At 37.9% G+C, this 27,275-nt stretch overlaps 1 protein-coding gene and 1 pseudogene across 5 annotated transcripts in view; one reads left to right on the top strand and one right to left on the bottom strand.

Annotated features, from left to right (window-relative positions):
- Positions 1-27,275, top strand: part of SMIM14 (small integral membrane protein 14) — an 85,149-nt gene that overhangs the window by 24,381 nt on the left and 33,493 nt on the right. For 2 of the 5 annotated variants that reach the window (XM_039227023.1, XM_039227020.1), the window contains 2 exons: positions 856-966; positions 15,331-15,440. In XM_039227023.1, coding sequence (XP_039082954.1) covers positions 15,366-15,440 — 75 coding nt within the window. In that variant the 5' untranslated portion in view covers positions 856-966; positions 15,331-15,365. Of the gene's footprint in view, positions 1-855; positions 967-3,853; positions 3,936-15,330; positions 15,441-27,275 lie in introns of those variants that run through there. The other 3 variants (XM_039227022.1, XM_039227019.1, XM_039227024.1) reach the window with 2 other exon arrangements.
- On the bottom strand, positions 1,024-1,835 carry LOC120228525 (annotated as a pseudogene).

Here is a 27,275-nt window from a genome sequence, read left to right as displayed (position 1 = left end):
CAGAGCAATGACTGAAATAGGTTCCTGCCCTCAAGAAGCTGTGGGCTTTTTGGAGGTGGGGGTGATGGTGATATTGGTGGAATCTAATTTTGTTACTCAAATGGATAAAAAGGAGACTTATAACTAGCTGTGTTTTACAATTTTTATGGGTGATGATAGAAACAGGTCTCCCTTTATAAAAGACAATTTGTTAGCATTTCGGTGTTCAGAGGCTATAGAACTGGGTAGGTAGTAAGCATTTTAGTATTTGAATTTCATTAAAAAAACTTACTAATATCTTTTAATTTCAAATGGCATTTGATTAACCTGGGGAGGCACAGATAGGAAGAAGGGAAGGACCAGTTTTAAGTGGACATTTGTTTTTGTCTACACCAGTACAATCTGAGCCCTTTGTCCCTCTGGACAATTTGAAAAGAGAGGTGAGAAACAGGCTTTCAAGGGTGAGTTTTATCTGCCTATAAGGGTAGGGTATATTTACACTCAGGTTTTCTGTTAGATATGTATAGTCAGTTCTCTGACATGAAGGCTAATCATTTTTTTTAAGTAAATAGCAAATGAGTTTTTATTAAATATTTAAAAAATACAGATTTTGTGCCAACTTATAAATTCCTAATATAATAATAAATTGATCTTTTGAACCAAGAAAACAATATAACCAAAACTTCATTTCCAAATGCAAAGCAGTTATACTTTGTTTAAGGGTGGTTCATATTAATGCATAGTTTTTAAGAAAAAGATGATTGCTATAATCAAGTATATAACCACTTAGTTATGTCTAAGTTCTATCTGTTAAAAATATTCTTTTAGAGAATCTAGTTTAAAAATCTTACACTTTTCTTCAATGATTTTCTCCAGTAATAGAGGCAGTCTTTAATGGACAGCACTCAGGAAACTATTTGACCATACGCACATCATCCTGGTATCTACAACACAGGTCTCCAAGGGAGCCCAGCTCCAATTTGTGAGGTAGGCCCAGTTCAGAATGGCTAACAATGAGGTGGTAACGAATGATAATACTAATCATTATGAAAAATTAGCAACTTTAGGTATCTTTGTTTTGGGTTTCTATGGTTCGAGCACATCCAAAATTTCTTCATAGTCTGCACTCATTACCTTTGCCCAGCAACCAACTGTGACTGTTTGATATGAATTCTGGCTGTCAGGGCAGTCTTTCTTAAAATATTCCATACAGTCACAAAGTCTGCAGCAACCACCATCCACATAAAGTCCTTTGGGATTATCAGGACAAGATCTGGACAGATGTCCCATTTCCCCACAAACAAAACATTTTGCGAAAGAAAATTCACCAAGAGCTGGATCTACTTTCGTTTTGCACTTGTTTGTTTCATGCTCTGTGGATCCACACTAGTAACATACTCCAGTGCCCATATCTTGATTCTCAATGGCAGCTGTACGATGTGCAATCCCGTGCCCAGGTTTTCTACAAAGGAAACATACCATTGCACTTTTCTTTGCTGCTTGTCTTTTTAGTCTTCTTCCTTCCTAGCCACTATCTTTCTTTAAAGCAACTGCAATTTCTTCCCTTACCTCCTGACTTTTGCTATCCCCTCCCCATTATGAACCATCTGTGGGTTTTGCCTTAGGTATTCCAGGAATCCATTTACATCTTCACTTAAATACTCCTTTTTCTTTTTGTTCTTTTTGTGTTTTGCTTGGGGTGTATCATTTTTAACAGCCTATGGGCTTCAAGTTGTTTACTCTTTGGTAGGTATTGGTCTTCTCCCTCAAGGGGACCCCTTCTTCATGTCCTCCCATGATGTTGCAGCCAAAGGTCTCTTTTTATGTGTGGGAATAATTCGTGCCCACCTGGTCATGATTTCATCAAAGTTACCTTATCAGACGCCCACGAATCCTCCATGGCAGTCGAGTTTGAGGCTAATTATTTTTTTTAAAAGTTTGGCTAAGACCAAACTGTGAAGTAATCAGAGTTTGTATTTGGTATTTCCTACCTTCTGGAGAGTTAGGCTTCCCAGTGTAGGTGGATGGCAACTCTTCTTCGCCTTTCAACCCCCAACTCCCCCTTAGCCCAGGCAAACAGATCTAAGAAGATACTAGATGGAAGTAGGATTGCCTTGACTGTTTTGCAACTTGATTTCACCTCAGTCTATCTTGTGTATTTCCCCAGATCATTACAAAGAAATCTGCCTTGTTCTTTCCAACAGCTGTGTAGGATTTCGTGTACTCATACTATCATTTATTTAATCAAAATCACAGGGATGAAAGATAACACACTTTGCTTTATCAATTTTTTGCTCTTATAAACAGTGAACATCCTTATACAACAACGTTGCGTGCTTACTTGGATATGGATAACCAAGTTAACAAGATAAATTTTTACCAATTTTGTAATAGATGAAAGTGATACTTTGATTTGTACCTATTTTGTTTTTTGTTCATTGGCTCTGTGTTTTCCTGTGAATGTGACCTTTGCTCGTTTCTTGTTAGGTTGCCATTTCTGTGTTGATTTTTCAGAGTTTTCTGTAAATTAAGGAAATTAACCTAATATGTGTTGGAAGTGTTTTTCCAAGTTCTTTGTCTTTTTATTTTACAGTATATTTCTGGTTGATAGAAATTTTTATAATTTTTGGCTGTCACAAAAGTATTATTCCTTTATAGGTTCTCGGATTTATGTTCTTGTGCATATATCCTACTTCTTGTAGTTATACATTTGTGACTTTTAAAAGTTAAACTTTTTCTGTATTTTGGAAGTCTTAATATATGAGTACACATTGTAAGAAATGTTTAAAAATTGACAAGAATGAAAGCCTGCCCTTAAAATTATATTCTTTTCCCTAGAGCTAATCACAATAATTATTAAGTTGGATGTATAGTTTTCACTCTTTTTGTGTGCATCATACTAAAATTTAAAAAGCAGTTATCTTACCATCTATTAATTATTGATTGTTGAAAGTGGTCCCTTTATCATATTCTAAATTTCCCCTTAGAAATCATGGGTCAGTTTGTGTGCATTCTATTCTTTTTATTTTTTTTAATGGTTATTTATTTTTGAGAGAGAGGGAGTGAGAGAGACTGCATTCTTGTGCAAGCGGGGGAGGGACAAAGAGAGAAGGAGACAGAATCTGAAGCCTGATGCAGGTTCAGCACAGAGCCTGATGCAGTGCTCAAACCCAAGAACCGTGAGCTCATGACTTGAGCCAAAGTTGGATGCTTAACCAGTTGAGCCACCCAGGCATCCCAATGTGAGCATTCTATTCTGATTCATTGCTTTAGTTGCTCTAGTTGATTGTTTCTATGTGTGGCCTTATTTTAAAAAGTTAAATCACTAACACATATAGAATTTGTTTTATGTTAGGAATGAGGATAGGGAACCAGCTGTGCCTTATATCATTTATGGAATAATTTATCTTCCCCCCAGTGACTTAAATATGCTGTCATCAAACCTAGATAATTCTAGAAAGGACACCATTATCTCTGACCTATTGAAAGAGCATTTTAAATAGGCTTCCTATATTGATTAGCTTCCCTCCTGTCAGTTTTCCGTAACGCAGATGAGGTGATCTTTTCAAAACATACCAGCATAAAACCTTTTATGGGCTTCACATTGCTATTTGGATTAAGACTTAATCTTTTTTTTTTTTTTTTAATTTTTTTTAATGTTTTATTTATTTCTAGGAGAGAGAGAGAGAAACAGCGTGAGCAGGGGAGGGTCAGTGAGAGAGGGAGTCACAAACTGAAACAGGCTCCAGGCTCTGAGCTGGCAGTCAGCACAGAGCCCGACGCGGGGCTCGAACCCACGAATCGCGAGATCATGACCTAAACGAAAGTCGGACGCTTAACCGACTAAGCCACCCAGGCAACCCCGGATTAAGACTTAATCTTGAAGATGGCTTAAAAGACCCTGTGTGGCCCATCTCTTGAACTCTGGTCTCAGCATTGTAGAAGGTTCAGGTTTTGTACGTAGTCGGTTCCTCATTTCAGGTTACTCTTCTTGCTCTCTGGATTCCAGCACATTGTGGCTTTCTTTGAGTTCTTACACCATGTCATACTCTTACTCTAGGTTATTTACCCTGCTTTTCCTCTTGTGTCAGGAATGCCTTCTGGAACTCTGTCCTCACACCTTCTTTCTTGCCCTATTGTATTCCAGTGCATCCTTCTACTTTCAACTCAAAGTTAACTTCTTCTTTTTTTTTTTTTTTTTTAAGTTTATTTATTTATTTTGAGAGAGAGAGCATGGGAGGGGCAAAGAGGGGAAGAGAGAGAGTCAGAGACAGAGAGAGAGAATCCCAAGGAGGCTATATGTGGGGCTCAAACTCACAAACCCTGAGATCATGATCTGAGCCTAAACCAAGAGTCAGACGCTTAACCAACTGAGCCACCCAGGCACCCCCTAAAGTTAACTTCTTGATGAATTCTTCCCTGACTCCCTAAATAAGTTTAGAACCTGTATGTGCTGTCTAGGCACCGTTTAGGTGTTTGTTTGTGTTTTAAATAACAGCTTTATTGAGACATAATTCACATGCCATATGTTGCAACATTTAAAGTATAAATAAAATGCAATGGCTTTTAGTGTATTCATGGAGTTGTGTGACCATCACCATAATCAATTTTAGGGCATTATCTTCACCTCAAAAGAAGGTCAGTACCAGTTAGCAGTCAGTCATCATTCTTCCCCAAGCCCTCTTAGTCCTGGACAACCAGAATGTTGTTTTCTTTTTTTAATTGTGGTAAAATAAATATAACAAATTTTGCCATTTTAACCATTCTTTCAAGTTTACAATTGAGTTGCATTAATTACCTTCACAGTGTCGTACAGTTGTCACCACTATGTATTTCCAGAAGTGTTCTATCACCCCAAATAGAAACTCTGTACTCGTTAACCAATGACTCACCAATCCCTTCTTCCCCAGCCTCTAGAAATCACCATTCTACTTTCGGTATGAATTTCCTTATTCTAGATATTTCATATAAGTGGAATCCTTCAATATTTGTCCTTTTGTGTCTGACTTATTTCACTTAGCATAATGTTTACAGCATAGTCCATATTGTATATCATAACTCATTCCTTTTTATGGCTGCATATTATTCCATTGTATGCATATACCACATTTTGTTTATCCATTTATCAGTTTATGGACTTGTTGGTTGTTTCCACTTTTTGACTATCATGAAAAATGCCGTTATGCATATTTAGCATACAAGTATCTGCTTGAGTCTATTTTCAAATCTTTGGGGTATATACCTAGAAGTAGAATTGGTGGGTCATTGATAATTCTATGTTTACTTTTTGAGGAACCACCAAACTGTTTTCTAGAGAGGCTATACCATTTTATCCCACAGGCTAAATAGAAGGGTTCTTTCTAATTTCTTCACATCATTTTTTTTAAGTTTATTATTTTTTGAGAAAGAGCATGTGAGCATTAGTAAGGGAAGGGCAGAGATAGAGGGAGAGAGAGGATTTCAAGCAGGCTCCACACTGTGAGCATGGAGCCAAGAGTCTGACACAGCCGACTGAGGGCCCTCTTCCTATTTTTTTTTTAAAGGAGTCATCTTAAAAAAATATATTTTTTAATTTACTTAAGTTTATTTTTTTAATTTTAGAGATGGAGAGAGAGAGTGTGAGCAGGGAAGAGGGGCAGATGGAGAGAGAGAGAGAGAGAGAGAGAGAGAATCCCAAGCAGGCTCCATACTCAGCGAGGACCCTGATGGGGGCTTGATTCCATGACCCTGGGAATCTGAGTCTGATGCTCAACCTACTGAGCCACCCAGGTGCCCCCTCTTCCTGGTATATAGATGGATGTGTTCTTGCTGTATTTTCACATGGTATACAGAGAAAGATCATTCTCATGTGTCTTTTTTAAGGGCACTAATTCTATTCATTAAAGATCTACTTTCATGACCTGATTACTTCCCAAAGGCCCTTTCTCCAAATACCATCAAATTAGGTATTAAGGCTTCAACATATTGTTAAATTAAAAAAAACTCAGTTGAGTAAATTTAAAGATAAAATTAGCTTTATCCAACAATTCATGAATTGGGCATCCTGTCTAACAAATAGAAAGGAACTCTGCAGAGCTTTAGAAAAGGAAAGGTTTTTAAAGACAGAAAGGAGGTAGAAAAGGAAATTATTAGCAAATAATGCATTGTTTTAGGCAAGGTCAGCTTTCTAAGAGCGAATGGAAGGGTGTATCAGGAAGATTATGTTACTAGTGCTGACTAGGAAATTCCCTGTTGACTGGCTAAAAGTTGCATTCTTGAGGGGTCAAAACTTCAGTCATGTTGTATATTAAGTCTTGGTTTCCTGATACAGAGTTTAGTACAAGTGACTCCATTTTTATTTTTTATTTTTTATTTTTTATTTTTTTTTTAAATATTTTTATTTATTTCTAGAAGAGAGAGAGAGACAGCGTGAGCAGGGGAGGGTCAGAGAGAGAGGGAGATACAGACTCTGAAACAGGCTCCAGGCTCTGAGCTGGCAGTCAGCACAGAGCCCGACGCGGGGCTCGAACCCACGTACCGTGAGATCATGACATAAGCGAAAGTCAGACGCTTAACCGACTAAGCCACCCAGGCGCCCCATAAGTGACTCCATTTTTAATTGCTGTCTTCTTTTTAACAATTCACCCCTTTTGATGAGACTCTCAGCTTAACTGAGAGATGGGATCACAATTTAAGGCATTAGTGCCATTCACAGCTCTAAAGTTCTCACTGATTTTGTACATTTTTTTATTTGGGATATTCATAGGTTGTGACCTTTTTTCTTTTCTGCTTAGTCTCTCTGATAGGCCATAACTTCAGGTTCACAGTTTTGTTTGTTTTTGTTTTTTAAAGATTTATTTTTAAGTAATCTACACACCCAATGTGGGATTTGAACTCATAACCTGAAGAGCAAGAGACACATATCCTATCAACTGAGCCAGGCAGGCCCTCCCCAGGTTCACAGTTTTTAAGTCAGTCATTCTCTTTCTTCCTTTTCTGATATTTTCATCTTAGGGAGATTATTTGCATGGTAGCTAGCAGCTAGGAACATGCATGTAAAACTTTTGAGAGAATACAATGTGGCAGGGAGATTATTATGATTATTAGAAAGAGGATAATTTCCCATTGTTTGTAGTACACTTCAAAGCTATGATCTCCAAGACTGAAATCAGTCAAAATCAAGTAAGTCAAAGACCCCCCTGAAGCAGGTTATCTTTTTTTAAATAATTTTTAAAACAAGTTTTTAATGTTTTATTTATTTTTGAGAAAGAGAGAGAGGGAACGAGCAGGGGAGAGGCAGAGAGGGGTACAGAGGATCTGAAGCAGGCTCTGCACTGACAGCAGAGAGCCCAGTGTGAAGCTCAGATTCACCATGACCTGAGTAAAAATCAAGAGTTGGATGCTCAGCTGACTGAACTACAGGTAACTCCAAGGAGATCGTCTTTTTAAGCCACGTGGCTTGTTTAGTGATCTTATGTAACTGAGTTTCCACTTTCTCAGATATGTTAATCCAGGTGTAGCAGGTAGTGGTGGCCATAGCAGAGATACCTCCTTGCTCAGCTAAAAGATAAACAAGGGCTATTCTGTTATCAAAAACAATCGTGGCCAGATTGTCTCAGGATTTTTGTTGGATAGCTATTGTAGATTTTTGTAATACTTTCAAGAGTTAAGGAAAAGTTTCTAATCATAGCCTCATTTACATTTACTTCTAACCATGGAAGTAGGGCCCTGCCAAAGATAGTGAATCTTTAATCCTGAAAGCCTCCTGGTAGGTCTTTTCTAACTTGACAGTGTAAACTCAGAGGAGTTGACCAATGAGGTATAATAATAAGGGGCACACTTTGGTAACCAAAGAGGCCTTGCCTGACTCTGCACCAACTATCTAAGCATTTGTAGGCCCAAGGAGAATGATAACCACCACAGGCAAAGACAAACCCTGTGAGGGCACAAACCATTCCTGTTAAGGCAGTATTATTAATAGATTCATTCACAAGAACTGTGTGTTTGCTCATCACAGTCAGGGATCAGTTAGGTTTTCTCCTAGCCTGAATTAAAGTTCTAAATTCCATTGGCCTTAGCAGTGGCCTGGGAGATACAGATGATAGTATTATCTTTCCAGGCCAGTGCCAGAATAAAGAAAAGAAAGTGAAGAAGAAAGGGTTTCATGTTTAGTGAAAGTATTTAGTATTCATGTTTAGTTAAAGTCTTGATCCAGTGTTTGGGAGGAAGCATCTTCCTGTTAGCTTATCTTCCTAGTCAATTTGATGTAGAAGTCCCCAGTGTTTGTACAGGACCAGATGTTACGTGCAGTTTGTCAGTTGTGAAACATGTATCTAGGGTTCGAGTCCCTATCATCTGGGTAGTGAGGAGGACCTTTCAAAGAGATTCAAGGACAGTCTTTGTTCTTTAGTGATTCCAAATCAGAAGAGTGGGAGAATACTGGGAACATTAGCTTGATGTGTTATAGCCAGATATTTGAGGAATCTAAAATTCAGGATCCAGTCCACTTTTAACCGAAAACACACATCCTACTTTGCTTGAATACAGAGAGGTTTCCCTTATTATTTCTTTCTTTCTTTTCTTTTTTTTTTTTTTACAAATAGTTTATTGTCAAATTAGTTTCCACATAACACCCAGTGCTCATCCCCACAAGTGTCCTCCTCCATGCCCATCCCCCCCTCCCCCCCACATCCATCAGTCCTCAGTTTTTGTCAGCATTCAAGAGTCTCTCATGGTTTGCCTCTCTCCCTTTCCCCCACCATTTCCGCCCTTCTTCTCCCCCTTGTTCCTCCGTCAAGTTCCTCCTAATCCTCCTATACGTGCAAACATATGATATTTGTCCTTCTCTGCCTGACTTATTTCGCTCAGCATAACACCCTCAAGGTCCATCCATGTTGCTACACATGGCCAGATTTCATTGTTTCTCATTGCCATGTAGTATTCCATGGTATAGATAAACCACATCTTCTTGATCCATTCATCTGTTGATGGACACTTAGGCTCTTTCCATGTTTTAGCTATTGTGGAGAGTGCTGCTATGAACATTGGGGTACATGTGCTCCTATGCCTCAGCATTTCTGTATCCCTTGGGTAAATTCCTAGCAGTGCTATTGCTGGGTCATAGGGGAGTTCTATTGTTAGTTTCCTGAGGAACCTCCACACTGTTTTCCAGAGGGGCTGTACCAGTTTACATTTCCACCAACAGTGTAGGAGGGTGCCCATTTCTCCACATCCTCGCCAGCATCTAGAGTTCTCTGATTTGCTCATTTTAGCCACTCTGACTGGCGTGAGGTGGTATCTCAGTGTGGTTTTGATTTGTATTTTCCTGATGAGGAGGGATGCTGAGCTCCCTTATTATTTCTTACAGCTTAATTACACTTATTAAAGTTTTTAACCTTTAGAAATCTTAGTTTCTAGTGAAAATAAAGAACTAAACAATTGTAAACTCTCATTTGCATTAACATTTTGTGGCTTGTTAGATTTTAAATACTTTTTAGAGGTGTCTGAGGGGATCAGTCGATTAAGTGTCTGACTCTTCATTATGGCTCAGGTGATGATGTCACAATCATTAGATTGAACACAGCATTGGGTTCTGCACTGTGTGTGGAGCCTGCTTGAGATTCTTTCTCTCCTTCTCCCCTTGCCCTTCCCTCACTTGTGTGTGTGTGCACTCTGCCTCTTAAAAAAAATTTAAAAACAAGTACTTTTTACAATTTCTAGAACTGTGCTTCCCCAAATATCCTTAGTTCCTCTGTAAAAGGAAACCAGAAAAATCAGTAAACCTATGTTCAGTAATTAGTGTTTTAGTATTTTATCTTATTTGGAAATGATCTGGATATTTAATGAATTTAACTTAAATCATATCTAACTTACCAAAACTTTTTTTTTTAATATTTTTATTTATTTCTAGTATAGAGAGAGACAGCGTGAACAGGGGGTCAGAGAGAGAGGAAGATACAGACTCTGAAACAGGCTCCAGGCTCTGAGCTGGCAGTCAGCACAGAGCCCGATGCAGGGCTCGAACCCACAAACCGTGAGATCATGACCTAAGCGAAAGTCGGATACTTAACCGACTAAGCCACCCAGGCGCCCCTAACTTAACAAAACTTTAAGATTTTGGGTTACCGAAAGATTTGGGAGAAACTAAAGTTCACCTAAAACTTTTTATTCTACTTAACATCTATTTAATTGTTTTTAACAATTAATGTTTAGATTACCCACAAAAGCCATTAGACATTAGACAAGGCCAGCCATTGCCCCAAGCTATTTTTTGGCTAACAAGTTTTATAAGAGATAGAATGAACGTATATGGCTAGTAAATCCAGGTAGAGGAAAAGTTTGTATTTAGTCTGGTAACTCTAAGGACATGTCTGTTTTAAATTAAACCAACACACTTAACTAGCTTCTGTACTGAAAATTGAACTAAATCATGTGAACCCATGTGAATTTGGGTTCATTTTTATTATATTTCTGAGATTTACAAATACTTCATAAGCACTTGTTTTTAAGCCAGTTAAACAGAGCTCTTTTTTGTTTTTGTTTTTAATTTTTTAATGTTTTCATTTATTTTTGAGAGAGTGTGCTAATAGGGGAGGGGCAAAGAGGGAGAGAATCCCAAGCAGGTTCCGCACTGTGAGCACAGGGCCTGATGCGGGGCTTGAACCCATGAACCATGGGATGATGCCCTGGGATGAAATTGAGTTCAGTGCTTAAGTGACTGAGTCACCCAGGTACCCCTGTTTCGTTTCGTTTCGTTTCGTTTCTTTTCTTTTCTTTTTTCTTTTCTTTTCTTTTCTTTTCTTTTCTTTTCTTTTCTTTTCTTTTCTTTTCTTTTCTTTTCTTTTCTCCTCTTCTCCTCTCCTCTCCTCTCCTCTCCTCTCCTCTCCTCTTTCTTTTCTTTTTCAAGTAAGCTCTATGTTGGGGGCTCTGTGCTGACAATACAGAGCCTGCTTGGGATTCTCTCTCTCCCTCTCGCTCTACCCCTCCTCTACTTGCTCGCATGCTCTCTCACAATAAACCAAAACTAAAACTATCTTTAAATGGACAGTTCTTATTTAAAAGTGTATATACAATTACATTTTTATTTATTTATTTATTTATTTATTTATTATTTTTGAGGGCAAGAGAGACAGAGCACGAGCAGGGGAGGGGCAGAGAGAGAGGGAGACACAGGATCCGAAACAGGCTCCAGGCTTTGAGCTGTCAGCACAGAGTCCATTGCGGGGCTCAAACTCACAGACCACGAGATCATGACCTGAGCTGAAGTCAGCTGCTTAACCTACTGAGCCACCCAGATGACCCTACATTACATCTTTAAAACAATTCTTTTAATGTTTATTTTTTGAGAGAGATAGAGCACGAGTCGGGGAAGGGTAGAGAGAGAGAGGAGGAGACACAGAATCCAAAGCAGGCTCCAGGATCCAAGCTGTCAGCACAGATCCAGATGCAGGACTTGAACCCACAAACCTTGAGATCATGACCTGAGTGGAAGTAGGATGCTTAACTGACTGAGCCACCCAGGTGCTCCTGTATTTACACTTTAAAGGCATGGGAGAAGAATGCTGGTTCCCCTGAGAACCTCGGTAAATAAGGGATAAATAGATACATAGGAGATAAATAGGGAGGTTTTGGAATTAGTAAAAGGAATAGGTGAACATTGAATGGCCTCTAGAGTTACATTTCTAATTTTGCCAAAACTTGTAAGATGTCAGTTCCTCAAACTGGGTTGCAATTTGAATGATATCATAGGTTGACCCATCCATCTAATTACACTATCTTTTTTTTTTTTTTTAATAAAAACTTTTACAAAGACCTCAAAAGTCTGAGTACCTAATTTCATTTTAGCTTAGGGGAGGAGGTCTAACAAATATTCTTATCAGGCTCTGTATGTCAGCTTTCAATCTAGCCAATTTGCAGTCACAGAGCCACTTAAAAATTCTTTTAAGTGTCTTGTCAGTTTTCATCTGGGACAAACAGCAACATTTCTTGCCATATTGAATAACTCCCCCTTGGATATAAGAGGGAGTCCCAAAGAAAGTGCAAAAGATAACTTATTTTCCTTTTTTTACTGGGTACTACAGACAGATCTGAGAGTGCTGACTCTGATAAGAATGTTCATCCTTAGCCAGCTTCTTCCAGTTTTTCCAGGATCCCATATGTAGCTCCGTTTTTTACCAAAATGTGGCAAGATTTTTATTTTTAATGTTAGTTTTTCTTTGTCTATGTAAGAGAATAATGTAGCATTTTGCCAGAAAATCTCTTTGAGTCCCATTTTGGAAGAGCCCTCCTTTGAGGTTAGGTATGGGAATGACTTAAAGGTCATTAACTTGGCAGACTTTTGTTTATGGTCCATAAAGACAACCCAGACAGAGGAGTACTAGAATAAGTATTCAAATAAAGGAGGATAGAGGGAAACAGTAAGAGTTTTATCGGTTTGGTTTTTTTTTGCTTTTAAGTACTTTTTATAGCTCTAAATTTTCACTAGTCTTTTATAACAAACCTTTTAATAAAGGTATTTTGGAATTTTGAAACCTTTTGGAGTCTCCTGCATACCAACTAAAATAGTATCTCATTCTGTTTGATTTGGAAGGCTTGCTTTTAAGGGCACTTGTTAAAAATGCTTTTATCTAATTGGAACATTTCTCATAATTGCCGTTGTAATTCCTCTGAGGACTGGTAGTGGTTTGGTAGGACCCTAGCCAGAAACCTCACCTTTTCTGTGCAGCCATATCTTGTCATAAATGGGGTGTAACCCACATTTATGTCTGGCCATATTTTGGGACTGCCAATCTGATGGCTATCAAGCCAAGTTCTCAGGACACAAAAAAGCTTAGTAAGATTTTGCCACTTCTGTTAATACTTATGTCTTCTGGACTATAGTTCTTAGGTATAAAATAAGTAGGGGTACCAGAAGGAAGCATGCTTGACTCTTTAGAGTTTAAGGATCCCATAAGCCAAGTTTGGGTTTCTCAGAGCTGAGCTAATACCTAAAAGGGATGTGCCTCTGGGTTGGGAATTGTATGGTAAACCTCGTTGCACAGAAATTTTCTTGAGTTTGGCAGGTGACCTAGTGTCAGCCTAACCTGTTCTGTGACCAACTTAATGTCTGAGTCTTTGAGTTAGGTAATGAATACTTTAACAGCTCTGAAGTGTTCTGGCAGTGCCCACCAATTTTTGTGGCTATTTTTTTTTTTTTACTTATGTGATTCCTGTTAGTTATAGCCCTTTATCTACACAAAATAAGACAAATGAATATGTGCACCCTAACATACCAACAGCAACCATAACATGTTACTGTAGACTGGCCAAGAGAAGGCTTTACATACCGTCACAGATTCCTAGCATGGGTTAAACCAGCAGACTCCAGTAAAATGGGGACTGTGGATTGGAACTGGGGAAAAGACTAAACCACCAAATCTCAGTAAGTGGGGACTATAGACAGGAACTGGAAGGGTATTCCAAACATTGTGGACTGAACCAAGAGGTAGGGACTCAGGTTTCAGATGGAACTGTGTGCCAGCTCCAGGTGACCCACTGAGCCCTGGACTAGAAAGTTAACTTAGGAGGGGCGCCTGGGTGGCTCAGTCGGTTAAGCGTCCAACTTCAGCTCAGGTCATGATCTCACGGTTCGTGGGTTCGAGCCCCGTGTCAGGCTCTGTGCTGACAGCTAGGTCAGAGCCTAGAGCCCGTTTCACATTCTGTGTGTGTCTCTCTCTCTGACCCTCCCCTGCTCATGCTGTCTGTTTCTGACCCTCATAAATAAATAAAAAGCATTAAAAAAAAAAAAAAGTTAGCTTAGGAGCTCAATGCAAAGGGAGCTCGATGCAAAGACAATGGAACTCAGAACTGACAAGAACTCCTCGGTAGCTCTTGGAAATGGCTAGAAAGAAAGTAAACTCGAACATTTCATGGGGTACCACACCTGTGTTTTTTAAAGCTGTCAGAAATCTCCTTTATTCTGCTGTTTTCCCCAAATTTATTAAATAACAAAAATTCAACTCAGTAAATTTAAAGATCAAATTGGCTTTATTCAACAGTTCGTGAGTTGGGCAGCATTCCATGTAGGAAATAGAAAGGAGCTCCACCAAGCTGTAGAAAAGGAAAGGTTTTTAAAAGCAGAAAGAGGGTAGAGAATGGAAATTATTAGCAAAGAATGCATTGTTTTAGGCAAGGTCACCTTCCTACAGGGAATGGAAGGGGTGGATTATCTCACTAATGCTGTCTAGTGAGATGATTCCATGTTGACTGGCTAAAGGTTACCATTCTTGAGGGGATGGAGGTTGTTGAAACTGCAATTAGATTGGTTGTTAGGTCTTGGCTTGCTGACATGGAATTTAGCACCAGTTACTCAATTTTTGGGCCTGCTGTCTCCTTTTTATTTTTTTAATTTTTATTTGTTTATTTATTATATAATTTATTGTCGTTAGCTAACATACAGTATATACAGTGTGTTCTTGGCTTCAGGAGTAGATTCCTGTGATTCATCACTCATATACAACACCCAGTGCTCATCCCAGCAAGTGCCTTCCTCAATGCCCATCACCCATTTACCTCATCCCTATCAACCCTCAGTTTGTTTTCTGTATTTAAAGAGTTTCTAGGGGCTCCTGGGTGGCTTAGTCAGTTAAGCGTCCAACTTCAGCTCCGGTCATGATCTCACAGTTCATGGGTTTGAGCCCCGCGTTGGTCTCTGTGCTGACTGCCAGCTCAGAGCCTGGAGCCTGTTTCAAATTCTGTGTCTCCCTCTCTCTCTCTCTGACCCTCCCCTGCTCACACTGTCTCTCTCTCTCTCTCACTCTCTCAGAAATAAATAAAACATTAAAAAAAAAAAAAGAGTCTCTGTTGTTTGCCCCCTCTCTGTAACTTTTTCTTTCCTTCCCTTCCCTTCCCTTCCCTTCCCTTCCCCCATCTTCTGTTGAGTGAAAACATGACTGACTTACTGACTGACTCATTTCACTTCTGCTGTCTTCTTTTTAACAATATGAATTTTAGCAGGGGCAAAAACATTTATTCTATAGCAGTACTATAGCTAACAAAGTTAAAGAATTAAATAATTAAGTAGCTTAGGACTCTAGCATCATCTGTTTCACAGGAGAGTCCATTATAGAACATCTGAAGACATTCACATTTGTAGGAAATTAGTCTGATGGTAGAAGGGGTAGATAATCACTTGTATGGATTCATAAATTATATAGTTTGTAATTCATATATGATTAGTAATGAATTCATAGATACTGGTCATTAATGAATATGAACTATCCTTAGTTTAAGAGAACTATTAGTTAAGAGAACTGTTATGTTAAGAATCTTTCATATCTTAAGAAAAAGAATAACTGCACAGTAGTCTTAACAATATTTTTTCCTTCCTCCTAGATTTAAACAGTCAAGTTAAATCAAGCTGGGAAATCATGGCAGAAGGTGGATTCGATCCCTGTGAATGTGTTTGCTCTCATGAACATGCTATGAGAAGGCTGATCAATCTGGTGAGATAAATGAGATGGTCCTATTCAGAATTAAACTGTATCTCTTCTGTCCTTTTTGTTTTTGGTTTTTTTTGGTGGTTGGGGGGGAATGTTGGTTATTGGAGAATTTTCATCTGATGGTCACTAAAATTATTTCATAATTGATATTCCACAATGGTTTAAGTCATAATGGTTAAAGTGCTTGCCAGCAATTCTGTTATTAGAGATTTTAAAAAACCAGATTGCTACCTTTATTTATGGTAGATTTTTGTTGATGAAATCACCATCATGGGAAGGTAACACATTTGTGTATAGCTTTTTTTGTTCTTTATTAACAAATATATAGTCTTCAGCTCTGTGGAGCTTGTTTACCTAATAAGTTGCTATGAAGTCACACTTCCTGTTGTGACATGGTTCAAATCCTGCTCCAATAAATGGCGTGGCAATAAAAATTTCTTTATAAAGCATTTCCAAATCCAAATCAATTATTTGACAGAGGCAGGTTTCTGAGCAACATGCTTTAGATAGTCTCATTGAATTGATTGTTGTGTTTACAAATTTGAATTTGTAAAGTTTTTAAGACTCCCTGAGTCTCTATAATCTTTAATACAGGACTGTTCATGTATTTAAATACAGGGCTTTATACCTTTTTTTTTTTTATATTTTTATTTTATTTCTAGGAGAGAGAGAGACAGCGTGAGCAGGGGAGGGTGAGAGAGAGAGGGAGTCACAGACTGAAACAGGCTCCAGGCTCTGAGCTGGCAGTCAGCACAGAGCCCGACGCGGGGCTCGAACCCACGAACTGCGAGATCATGACCTAAGTGAAAGCCGGACGCTTAACCAACTAAGCCACTCAGGTGCCCCCAGGGCTTTATACCTTTTTATGTACAAAAGAAGAAATTTGACTATTATAAACAATAATGTACACTGTATTATTATTAAGTTAGACATAACATTTTGTTGTTCTAGAAAACTCTTGTACAGAGGTACATTATCATAGACCAGGTAATAAAGGCAGGAACAAACATTTGCTCAAATATTTGAGTTGGTGGTGGTTAATCAGCAGGCTTTCTGCTGACTCAGTGACTATATGTAGTGATCAGAAGTGTGTTTCTTGTGATTGATACTCCTTTTAGAGTCAACATATGCTAGGACTTTCGATCCTAAAGGATTTCTTAGAGGGAAATGAATAAAACAAATTTGATAAGACTGTGGCTATAGAAATAAAATGAGAATGTTAGGGGCGCCTGGGTGGCTCAGTCGGTTTAGTGTCCGACTTCAGCTCAGGTCATGATCTCGCTGTTTGTGGGTTCGAGCCCCGAATCAGCCTTTGTGCTGACTGCCAGCTCAGAGCCTGGAGCGTTTTTCGGATTCTGTGTCTCCCTCTCTCTCTGACCCTCCCCTGCTCAAGCTGTCTCCCCCCTCCCCCCCGAAATAAATAAAACATTTAAAAAAATAAAATAAAATGAAAATGTCATATCTCTGATAACTTGATGTAAAATAGATGAGTGAGGAGAGAATATTTAAAATATTTTCTCTGATTTATGATGTTAAATAGCTGATAGCTTTTATGTCCAAACTTCAGGCTAAGGTAAAAAAAATTTTTTTTCAAATTAATTTGATGCTGGGCACAAAAAATAGACTTGTAATTTAACTGGTAAAATTTCCCCAGGAGATCAGTTTTCAGTAAGAGTTACTACCTCTTTTTTTCTTAGTGTAATCTTTTTATTTTTAACATAGTATCATGCTTTTTTATCTTAGCTCTGGTGCTTTTTTTTAGAGATGACTAAAACTAAGCTCTACTTTTTATGATCCCCTGTACATTTTTGTTCTCTTTAGTAGATTGTCAGGAAAACCACGTTTAGCTTTGTTTTGTTTTTAATGGGCACATTCATGCCTGATGGGACATTATTTATAGCAATCCTAGTGTGAAGTACTTTACATGAAAATAGATTTTAGATTTTACAGATCTTTAAAGGTGTACAGTGTACATCTTTTAGTCTGTGCTGGATATTTTCACATGATGTAAATTATTGTTGGGTGATCCTGGATGGGTGATCTGCTGGTATATAACGTGCTGCTAGCAGTATTGAAGATTCTAGAAGGGAGGAGAAACTCATTTGATTTCAGTGAGGAAACTTGCTAATTAGGCTTGATAGACATTTGTTTGATTTGAGTTGTGCTTTATAATTTTTATTCTTTTATTTAAACTCCAAATCAAGAGACGCTTGGGTGGCTCAGTCAGTTAAGCGTCCGACTTTGGCTCAGGTCATGATCTTGAGGTTCGTGGGTTCAAACCCCACATCGGGTTCTGTGCTGGCAGCTCAGAGCCTGAAGTCTGTTTCAGATTCTATGTCTCCCCCTCTCTCTGCTCCTTCCCCGCTCATGTTCTGTCTCAAAAATAAATAAACTATTAAAAAAATAAAAAAAAATAAAAAAGAAGAAACTCCAAATCAAGCAGCATTTTGGGCGTCATATCTACCTTATAGATATTAAGTGCTTTCTAAACTGAAAGAGTATCTTATGAAACAAGAACTCTAACTTCAGAAATTCAGAAATAGTATCTCGAACTTTAGAAATTCAGCAATGAGGTAGGTCTCTAACTTCTCTAAATTCAGAAATGTGTAATACTGTTTGCTGTAGCATTATTTCTAGTAGTAAAAAGTTATAAACAACCTAAACGTCTACCAATAGTGGTTATATCATGGTTTGTTCATATGATGGAATCTTCTACAGAGGTTTAAAATAATGTCTTTGAAGACTATATCATAACATAAGGGAAAATCTTATGTGGAATGTATAAAAGCAAGATCTAGAAACCACATTTAGCATGTCTTGCTTTTCGGTACCCACACACACCACATATACGTGTGCATAGGAAAAAAGGCTTGAAGAAAATACATTAAAGTGTTAACAGTCTTTATCTCTGGATTGTAGAATATAAGGTGAGAGGGTTTTTTTTTCCCCCCCCCTGGATTTTCTGTGGTATACTCAGAAGGGAGATTATTTAACAAAAACAATCTTTTTTTTTTTCATTTAAACATTGTCAGCACTCTTTCATACTGTACTGGTTTTTCTACCTCTCATGCATTCATTATCTTCTCTTATACTTCAGAGGACCTGTTTTTAGTACCTTCATCTTATTACTCTTTGGAAGTCTAACCCCCTAGTCTGTATTTTAAAAGGAGTTTAGCTGATAGTATAATTTTTCTGTATTAGCTGTAACTACCATAATTTAGATGTCTGTCTGTTCTGAAACCTCATGGGTATATATTGGTGATGACAGAGCAGAGATTTATCCTCATCTTTCTAAAACTACACATTTAACTCTTCTTTGTAATAGAGTAGCATCTCGTTAATTTTAGGTTCTAATTTGGAATTTTTGTTATTTTTTACCTCATATAATCATTTGATTTTCTTGTAGGTTAGAGTATTATTAATTCCTGAGGATTTAAGGTGCTAATGACAAGTAAAAGCCTGGGGACATTGGGGATTTTAATGGTTATTTATGGTTAGATCTTTAATTGTGTACTGGGCTGCAGTTTAGTTTTGCCTGTTCTTTGGAAATAGATGGACTTTGCCAGGGGATACATTCAGCTTAGGAGCAGTTAAGATTTTACCATTGTTTCCTTTCCATTTTAATAAAGTTCTGTTCATTCACAATTTAAAACTAACTTCTTTTCCTAATTTAGTAATGATATCAGTTAAGGTTCTTTATTATAGGTTATAGAAGTTCTGCCTGAGTTAAGCAGAAAAACACCTATTAAAAGGCTATTATGTGGCTCACACTGAGGAACCTGGCATGAAAAATGAGTAGGATCAAAGGGACGGTAACAAAGCCAAAACAAGAAGGAGCCAAAGTTGTGCTGCAGAGCTAGCGCACCCAGCTGCTTGCTCCTGAATTCTAGATTTTCATGTGTCCACGTATTGAGGTAACATCTCCATTATAACTAGTAGACATCTTACACATGATGTGTGCATTACCAGACTTCTTTTCTTGCCCCTAAACTTCCTTGTTTCTTCTATTCACTCCATTATTTGGCTGCTCAGGCAATACCTTTTGTGTCAGTTTTTACTCTTTCAACCTCATAGCTAAAGCAGAAACAAATCCTTTTGGCTCCACCTTAAAAGTATATGTAGAATCCAGACATTTCTCACACTTTCCGTGCAACATCCTGCTCTAGTCTACATCAGCTCTTGCCTGGCTTATTAAATTAGCCTCTTTATAAGTCTCCTTGCTTCAGCCCCCTTGCCATGCCCCACTTTCTTCAAGTTTAGTTTTCACTACAGCAGCTGAAGTGATCTATTTTCGATAAAACAGATAATGTTCTCCTTCTCTCAAACTCTTGCATGTCACTTGAAGTGAAAAAAATTTTTGTAGCCCTACGTGATCTGTCCCTTCTCCACTCCACTCCTCCCTTTTGCTAATTTTGTCTAACAATTCTCTTACAGGTCTCACACAAATGATGGATAGTGTAAAAACTTTAGACTTTTTAATAGCAAAATTGGAAGGCATTGGGACAAAGACTTTAAGTTCTGAAAGGAAATTATTACAAATCCAACATTCTCTCCTCAACCAAAGTGTCAAATAGGAGTCTTCAAAAATCCTATCTCATGCACCATTACTTAGAAAGTTACTAAAGGATGAACTATTTTTCACCAAAATGAAGGCATAAACCAAGGAGGAAGACTAAGATTTGAGTGTAGAAAGTGAGAGATCTAGCACATGCAACTTCTAGGATAATGGTAAATGGAAATCCCATGGTGATAGCTGTGCATCAGGTTTGTGGACACAAGACAGCTGGTTTCATTAAGAGGGTGTCACATGGCTCTAGTAGAGACTTTTTCAGAAGGATGAATTGATAGAATACCTGGTGAGTCTAGAAAACTGAAAACAAGATGTCAAAAGTTCTAGAAAACCAAGTAAAAAAGAATATTTAACTTTAAGGAAATGCAGAAAATAGTACAGAAAAGAAAAAGTAATTATAATTTACTACATGGTTCAGACGTGAAGAGCGTTTACATAGTCATAATAATGTTAAAACTAACTTGAGCTAAACCAACTTCTGATATAATTATTAGAAGATAGGAAGAGTATACATATGTGTTGGGTTCAGAAAAGAGGGAACGAGGTCTTCATATTCTATACTGGTGAATCAATGGATATTGCTTAAAACTGAAAAATCAAGAAGTAGCAATAATGCATATTTATATATAAAGACATGGAGGTAAATACTAAAATAATCAGCTAAAGGTTGAAAGTGGTTCCTCTATGGGAGGGGAAATAGGTATGCAGAGATAGGAACTGCTTTTTTTTAGGAACAAACTTGTAGAAGTATTTAACTCTAAATTGTATATGTGAATAACTAATAAAAATTAAAACGACAAAACAAAAGCAGAAACCTTCCAGTTAGAGAGGAAAAAGAGCAGGTGTGAATCTGTTGGTGGCTGGATATGTTGCATATCTTTTTCCTCCATGGAACGTAAAGTGATTGGCTGAGGCCTTTGCTACCCGCTAAAACCAGATTACTGCTTTCTAAGAAAAGTAGAAAATATTCATAGGGAGGGCTTCTAGTTGGATGTTAAGGATCAAGAGAGAAGCCAGGGTAACCCCAGACCTCTAGTGGATGTAAAAGAGGAAGGAAAAGAAAAAATGCGTGATTCTGAAATGAAATTGTTCTGTATATAAAGCCTTAGAATGAAGCCTTCCCCACTTTGAGCATTAAGAGGGTCTCTAGCCTGCCTGCCTGCTTCCTTGATAAGGAAAGCTGTTTGTATATGCCCCTGTCACCAACCTGACCCTTTAATAACTATACAGAGAAGAAAGCAGTTGAAGAAAATAAGAGGACCACAATGTGGTTGGGCATCGCTACATTCAAAGACAAGATGAGATCATTACATCTGTCTAATATGACAAATCATTGTGCAAGTTACAGCTATAAATACAGGCTCATTTAAATAGGTTGTCTTGATCTTAAATATCACCAGGAACATGATTTTCTGAAATGGTGAACAATTCTTCGTAAAGTTGTAAACAAAACTAAGTATAATATTCCTTTGATTTAAATGCTAAACTCTGGTTAAATTCCTTGATAATTCAGTGTCAGGTAACCAAAAAATATCTTATTGTTGTTATTTTTTTTTAATGGACTTAGATTAAAGGCTCAGATTTTTCACTTATGTGAATAAGTGGCGGGACATTTGAAAGTCATGTGGGATATAAACCAGTCACAACAACCAAAGATCTGCTTTTCAGATACCCAGGATGTCCTGGTATTGACACATTAGAGAACATTTGAGTCAGGGGAGAATTAGGGTTTAAAAAAAAAAAAAGGGTGCCTGGGTAGGTCAGTTTGTTAAACAACTTACTTTGGATTTCAACTTAAGTCATGAACTCACAGGTTTGTAAGATCTGTGTCAAGATCCACGCTGTCAATGCAGAGCCTCCTTGATATTCTTTCTCTCCTTCTCTCTCTGTCCCTCTCCCACTTGTGCACATGCACTCTCTCAAAATAAGTAAATAAACATCAAAAAAAAGGGGGAAATCCAAATAAGCTTATGAAGGTAGACAAGAAGAAAGAAGCATAGTTCATAGAAAGTACACAGAAAGTAAAATATTATGTGTGAGTAGGTTTTAATCCCCTTTAAAAGAGATAGATAGGTAGGTGGATGGATAGATAGAGTTTTGAAATGCTGTTTATGAGGAAGACAGTTACTAGGGCATCTGGGTGGCTCAGTCAGTTGAGTGTCTGACTCTTGATTTATGCTGGTCATGATCCTAGGATTGTGAGATTGAGCCCCACCTTGGGCTCCACACTCAGCATGGAGGCTGCTTGAGATTCTCTCTCTCTCTCTCTCTCTCTCTCTCTCTCTCTCTGTCTCCCTAAAAAAAACTGAAAACAAAATATTGTGGATATGTGATAAAGTAGTGAGGAAAAAGCTATCTCAAAAGAATGCAATACTCCTAATCTTAGCCACAATATTATTCAAAGCCAAAACAATTAAATGGAACACAGAAATAATATTGACAAAAGATAGAATTCATCAAAAAGATATGGACCTTTATGTCTTGAACAACACAGAATGCAAAAACAATTAGAAATACAAGAAGAAACATACTTTAGAACTATCTGAGAAATGATAGTGAAAGCCATAGAAATGCCTTTGCAGGTTGGAGTGTGAGAATATGTAAGGAATGTGTGTGTGTGTGTAGGTCAGTATAATATAATTGTAAATCCATAGAAATGGTTTCCAATGGGTATTCCTAGAGCTCATAATAATGATTACATTGAGGAGTTCCAAGTTAGTCTAGGTACTAGTTTAGGCCCATGATGTAAGTTTTCCTTTTGCAAATGAGGAAACTGAGGTACAGAATGGTTAAGTCATTCTTATCAGGTGTCAGAGGCACATTCAGTTCTGGCGGTTTAGCTCTAGGCCCTGTGCTGTTTCTTATCTTTTTTTTTTTTAAAAAATAATTTTTTAAGCTTATTTATTTTGAGAGAGAGAGAGAGGGCACAAGCCAGGGGAGGGGCAGAGAGAGAGAGGAAGAGAAAGAGAATCCCGAGCAGGCCCTGCACCGCCAGTGTGGAGCCCCACAGCACTGCCAGTGTGGAGCCCAGTGTGGGGTTTGAACCCACTAATCCTGAGATTATGACCTAAGCCGAAACCAAGAGTGTCACTTTACCAACTGAGCCTACACAGATGCCCTTGCGTTGTGCTGTTTCTTTAGTGCGCTGTTCTGTTCTGCTGCTTGTTGGTCTCCTTCAAGCACCTTTACAAACACTATATTTGTGATCAAGGGAGCATTAGAATGATAAAAGAAAGCAGTGAGGAGAGGCTCTTCACTGTATTTTTACATTTTAAAACTGTGAATGTACTACCTAATCAAATAACCTTGAAAATAAAACTCTGGAGGTACCTGGGTAGCTCAGTTAGTTAAGCGTCTGAGTTTGGCTCAGGTCTTGATCTTGTGGTTTATGAGTTCAAGCCCCATGTCGGGCTCTGTGCTGACAGCTCAGAGCCTGGAGCCTGCTTCAAATTCTGTGTCTCCTTCTCTCTCTGCCCCTCCCTACTCACACTCTGTCTCTCTCTTTCTGTGTCTCAAAAATAAATAAACATTTAAAAATTTAAAGAAAAAAAACTCTGCATACAATTTTTGATATTGGGATTGTGAGTTCAGGCCCCTCTTAGGGTACAGAGATTTACTTAAATAAATAAAACTTAAAAAAAATAAATCTTTGTAAGCTACTTCAAAGGCATTAGAAACAAATAGAATTATATACAATATTTAGTACAGACTTTTTTCACTGAAGAATAAATTTTTTGAATGTACTATTATATGATTTGGAAAAAAATACATTATGTTTAGCTTTCCCATAATTCTTTTTAAAAAATATTTATTTTGAGAGAGAGAAAAAAGAGTGCACAAGCATGTGTGGGGGAGGGGCAGAGAGGGAGAGAATCCCAAGCAGGCTCCCTCCTGACAGCACAGAGCCCCATGTGAGGCTTGGTCTCATGAATTGTGAGATCATGACCTGAGCCAAAATGAGTGGGACGCTCAACCAACTGAGCCACCCAGGTGCCTCTAACTTTCTAGTAACTCTAATAAGACTTTCTTCCATTCTTACATTGATTTTTAAATTGGTAGATTTTTTTCTCATCAGCATGTAAAAATATATAAAATAGAAAAACCTGTGTGTCTCCTAAGGCAAAATGGTCACAACAGCAATTCAGGGCTTTTTTACTATTGCCTCATCAGTGCTTGTATAAATTTTGATTGTTTAACTACTAAGCTGTACCAGTATGAAGAATATAAATTTGATTTTCATTCATTTTATTGTCTGTCTGTAGTATGGACTTTAAAAGCAAATGATTGTATCTCTGATTGTATTATAGGAGTGTTTTAAATAATTTGAGTTTAAGGTTGATAAAACTGCAGTACAAAGAGTGCCCATTTTGGGGTGCTCATGACAAAGCTTTGCTTATTCACTTGGCAGGTGTCTCTCCAATGATTTAATTACATCATTGAGTCACACACATGTTCATAACAAGTTGTATTTTGCTAAGTGTGTGTATGTTTCTATTTGTCTCTGCAGTGTTCAGAAACATAAAAGGAGGCATTTTCTGACATTACAGTCTGACATTACAGTCTATTTCTGTCTGACAATAAACTGTTTAAAAAAATTAATGCTTTACTAATTAAATACTGGCTACTAAGACTTCTTTTAAGTGAATAAGAATATACAGTGAGTTTCTTTCAATTAAAATCAGTTACTTTCATCAAGTTATTCTATGTTTCATTACTTGATTTAATATGGGAACATGCATGGTGATAAATACGGATTTTTCTTGACATAGTAGGTGAATACTACTACATGTGTAGAAAGATGCCAGCACAAAATTGTAATTTCATTATAAATTAGTCATATTTTAAAGTTGTGTTGCATTTTTTTAATGTGTCCCTTGTGGGGTTAGTATTCTTTTTTAAAAAAGGCATTTCCTTACAACTACTGTATTTAGTTAGGGTGTGAGTGTGGGGTTTTTTGTTTGTTTTTGTTTTTGTTTTTTTTTTTAGTGACTAATATTTCCTTACAATAATAAAAACAGCCTGCAGGGGGCTTTTTCCATTCCCATTGAAGCTATTTGTAGATTTACCCTGGTTTCACCCTCTTCTGCTCACTTGCTACCTCCTTTTATTTCTGTTCTCCTTGACTGGCTGTCTCTTGGCATAAAGTTTCTTCTATTAATGATAGGAGTTCCAGAAAGAGAGAACACATAGATTTAGTAATGTGAACTTGGATCATGCTCTGTGTTTTTCCTGTTCCCTGTTGTAATCTAAGATTTGAAATACAGATAATCCCTTTTTTTGGTTTGTTGAGCTCTGTATTTCACCTCTAAGCAGTGTAACTGAAACTTCTTTTTTTTTTTTTTTATAAATATTTTATTTATTTCTAGGAGAGAGAGAGAGAGAGACAGCGTGAGCAGGGGAGGGTCAGAGAGAGAGGGAGTCACAGACTGAAACAGGCTCCAGGCTCCGAGCTGGCAGTCAGCACAGAGCCCGACGCGGGGCTCGAACCCACGAACCGCGAGATCATGACCTAAGCGAAAGTCGGACGCTTAACCGACTAAGCCACCCAGGCACCCCTGTAACTGAAACTTCTAAATTTTAATTTAGGTTAAGTTGTTTTTGTATTATAGTATTGTAAGCATGTGATCTGGGAGATCTTTGGTCAGAGTCCTCATGATAGGCCTGAAGGCCCTGTAAATTGTGGCTAATGTTCACTGTACTTAAATAAGTTGCATTAAGATTGATTGGCTTTTGGCAGAGAAGGACAGATACCATATGTTTGCATGTATAGGAGGATTAGGAGGAACTTAACAGAGGACTGTAGGGGAGAAGAAGGGGAAAAATAGTGGGGGAGAGGGAGGGAGGCAAACCATGAGAGACTCTTGAATGCGGAGAACAAACTGAGGGCTGATGGGGGTGGGGGGAGATGGGGAAAGGGAGTGATGGGCATGGAGGAGGGCACTTGTGGGGATGAGCACTGGGTGTTATATGGGAACCAACTTGACAATAAACTGTTAAAAAAAAAAAAAAGATTGATTGGCTTTTTTCCTGGAAGAAAAATATGTGTGCCTGAAAAATTTTCTTGAGAAACCTGTCTACCTAGCAAATATATCTACTGCTAGTATCTTTTTCTATACTTTACTATTTTTAATGTTTATTTATTTTTGAGAGAGAGAGCATGCGCGTGTGTGGAAGACGGGCAGGGAGAGAGGGGGAGAGAGAATCCAAGCAGGCTCTGCACTGTCAGCCTAACATGGGACTCGATCTCACAAATCATGATATCATGACCCACGTGGGATTTCATTCCCATGAAATCAGGAGTACGACGCTTAACTAACTGAGCCACCCAGGTGCCTCTATTTATTTTAATTTTTGTAAAACAGTTGTTGAAATAATATATGAATATGTTCTTTCAAAAGATAATCTTTACGTTAAAAAAAAAGTAAGACTAGGGAAGTATATATCTCCAGTTTAATAATAGTATTTAGCATCTCCCATGTGGTCCAAAGCCTTTTTTTTAATCATCTGATTAATGTCTGGTCTTCATTTTAGTTAATAAAGGGAATTTTAGTCAATTTCTTACTTTCAAATCTTAATACTTTTTATCAGTATCATCCAGGCACTGGAAGACTAGTTAGTCCTTCTGTGGTTAGAGGTTGATTCAGTTTACCAATTAGGAAGTGAGGTTATGTTTTATTTAAAAGATGAAATAATGGGGGCACCTGGGTAGCTCAGTCAGTTAAGCATCCGACTTCAGCTCAGGTCATGATCTCACGGTCTGTGGGTTTGAGCCCCATGTCAGTCTCTGCTGACATCTCAGAGCCTGGAGCCTACTTTGGATTCTGCCTCTCCCTCTTTCTCTGCCCCTCCCATGTTCACACCCTGTCTCTCAAAAATGAATAAATGTTAAAAATAAAATAAAAGATAAAATAATGATTGCATGTCCTCCTGGCACATAGTTCAAGCAGTATACTAAGTGTCAAAAGAGAAAGTAAAAATCTCCCTATATTCTCCAATGCCTCATTGCTTCTTTACTTTTATATTATTCCAGTTGTATGCTGCATAACAAATTACGCCAAAACTTAGTGATATAAAACAACCTTTTATTAAGATGACAAATTCTGTGTCTGAAGTTCATACAGATCATAGTGGAGATGACTTGTATGCTGCACAATGTCTGGGTTCTTAGCTGTAAGTCTCACTGGGAGCAGGAAGCATCTGGAGGCTTACTCACTGTCTGGCAGTTGATACTGGTAGACTGAAACCCTACCTAATACTCCCAGCCAGAA

Source organism: Hyaena hyaena, unplaced genomic scaffold (genome assembly GCF_003009895.1).
Source record: "Hyaena hyaena isolate Hyena2069 unplaced genomic scaffold, ASM300989v1 scaffold_24, whole genome shotgun sequence".
Lineage (NCBI taxonomy): Eukaryota > Metazoa > Chordata > Mammalia > Carnivora > Hyaenidae > Hyaena > Hyaena hyaena.
The sequence above is the reverse complement of the archived record's forward strand: the minus strand, read 5'-3'. Positions and strand labels throughout refer to the sequence as shown.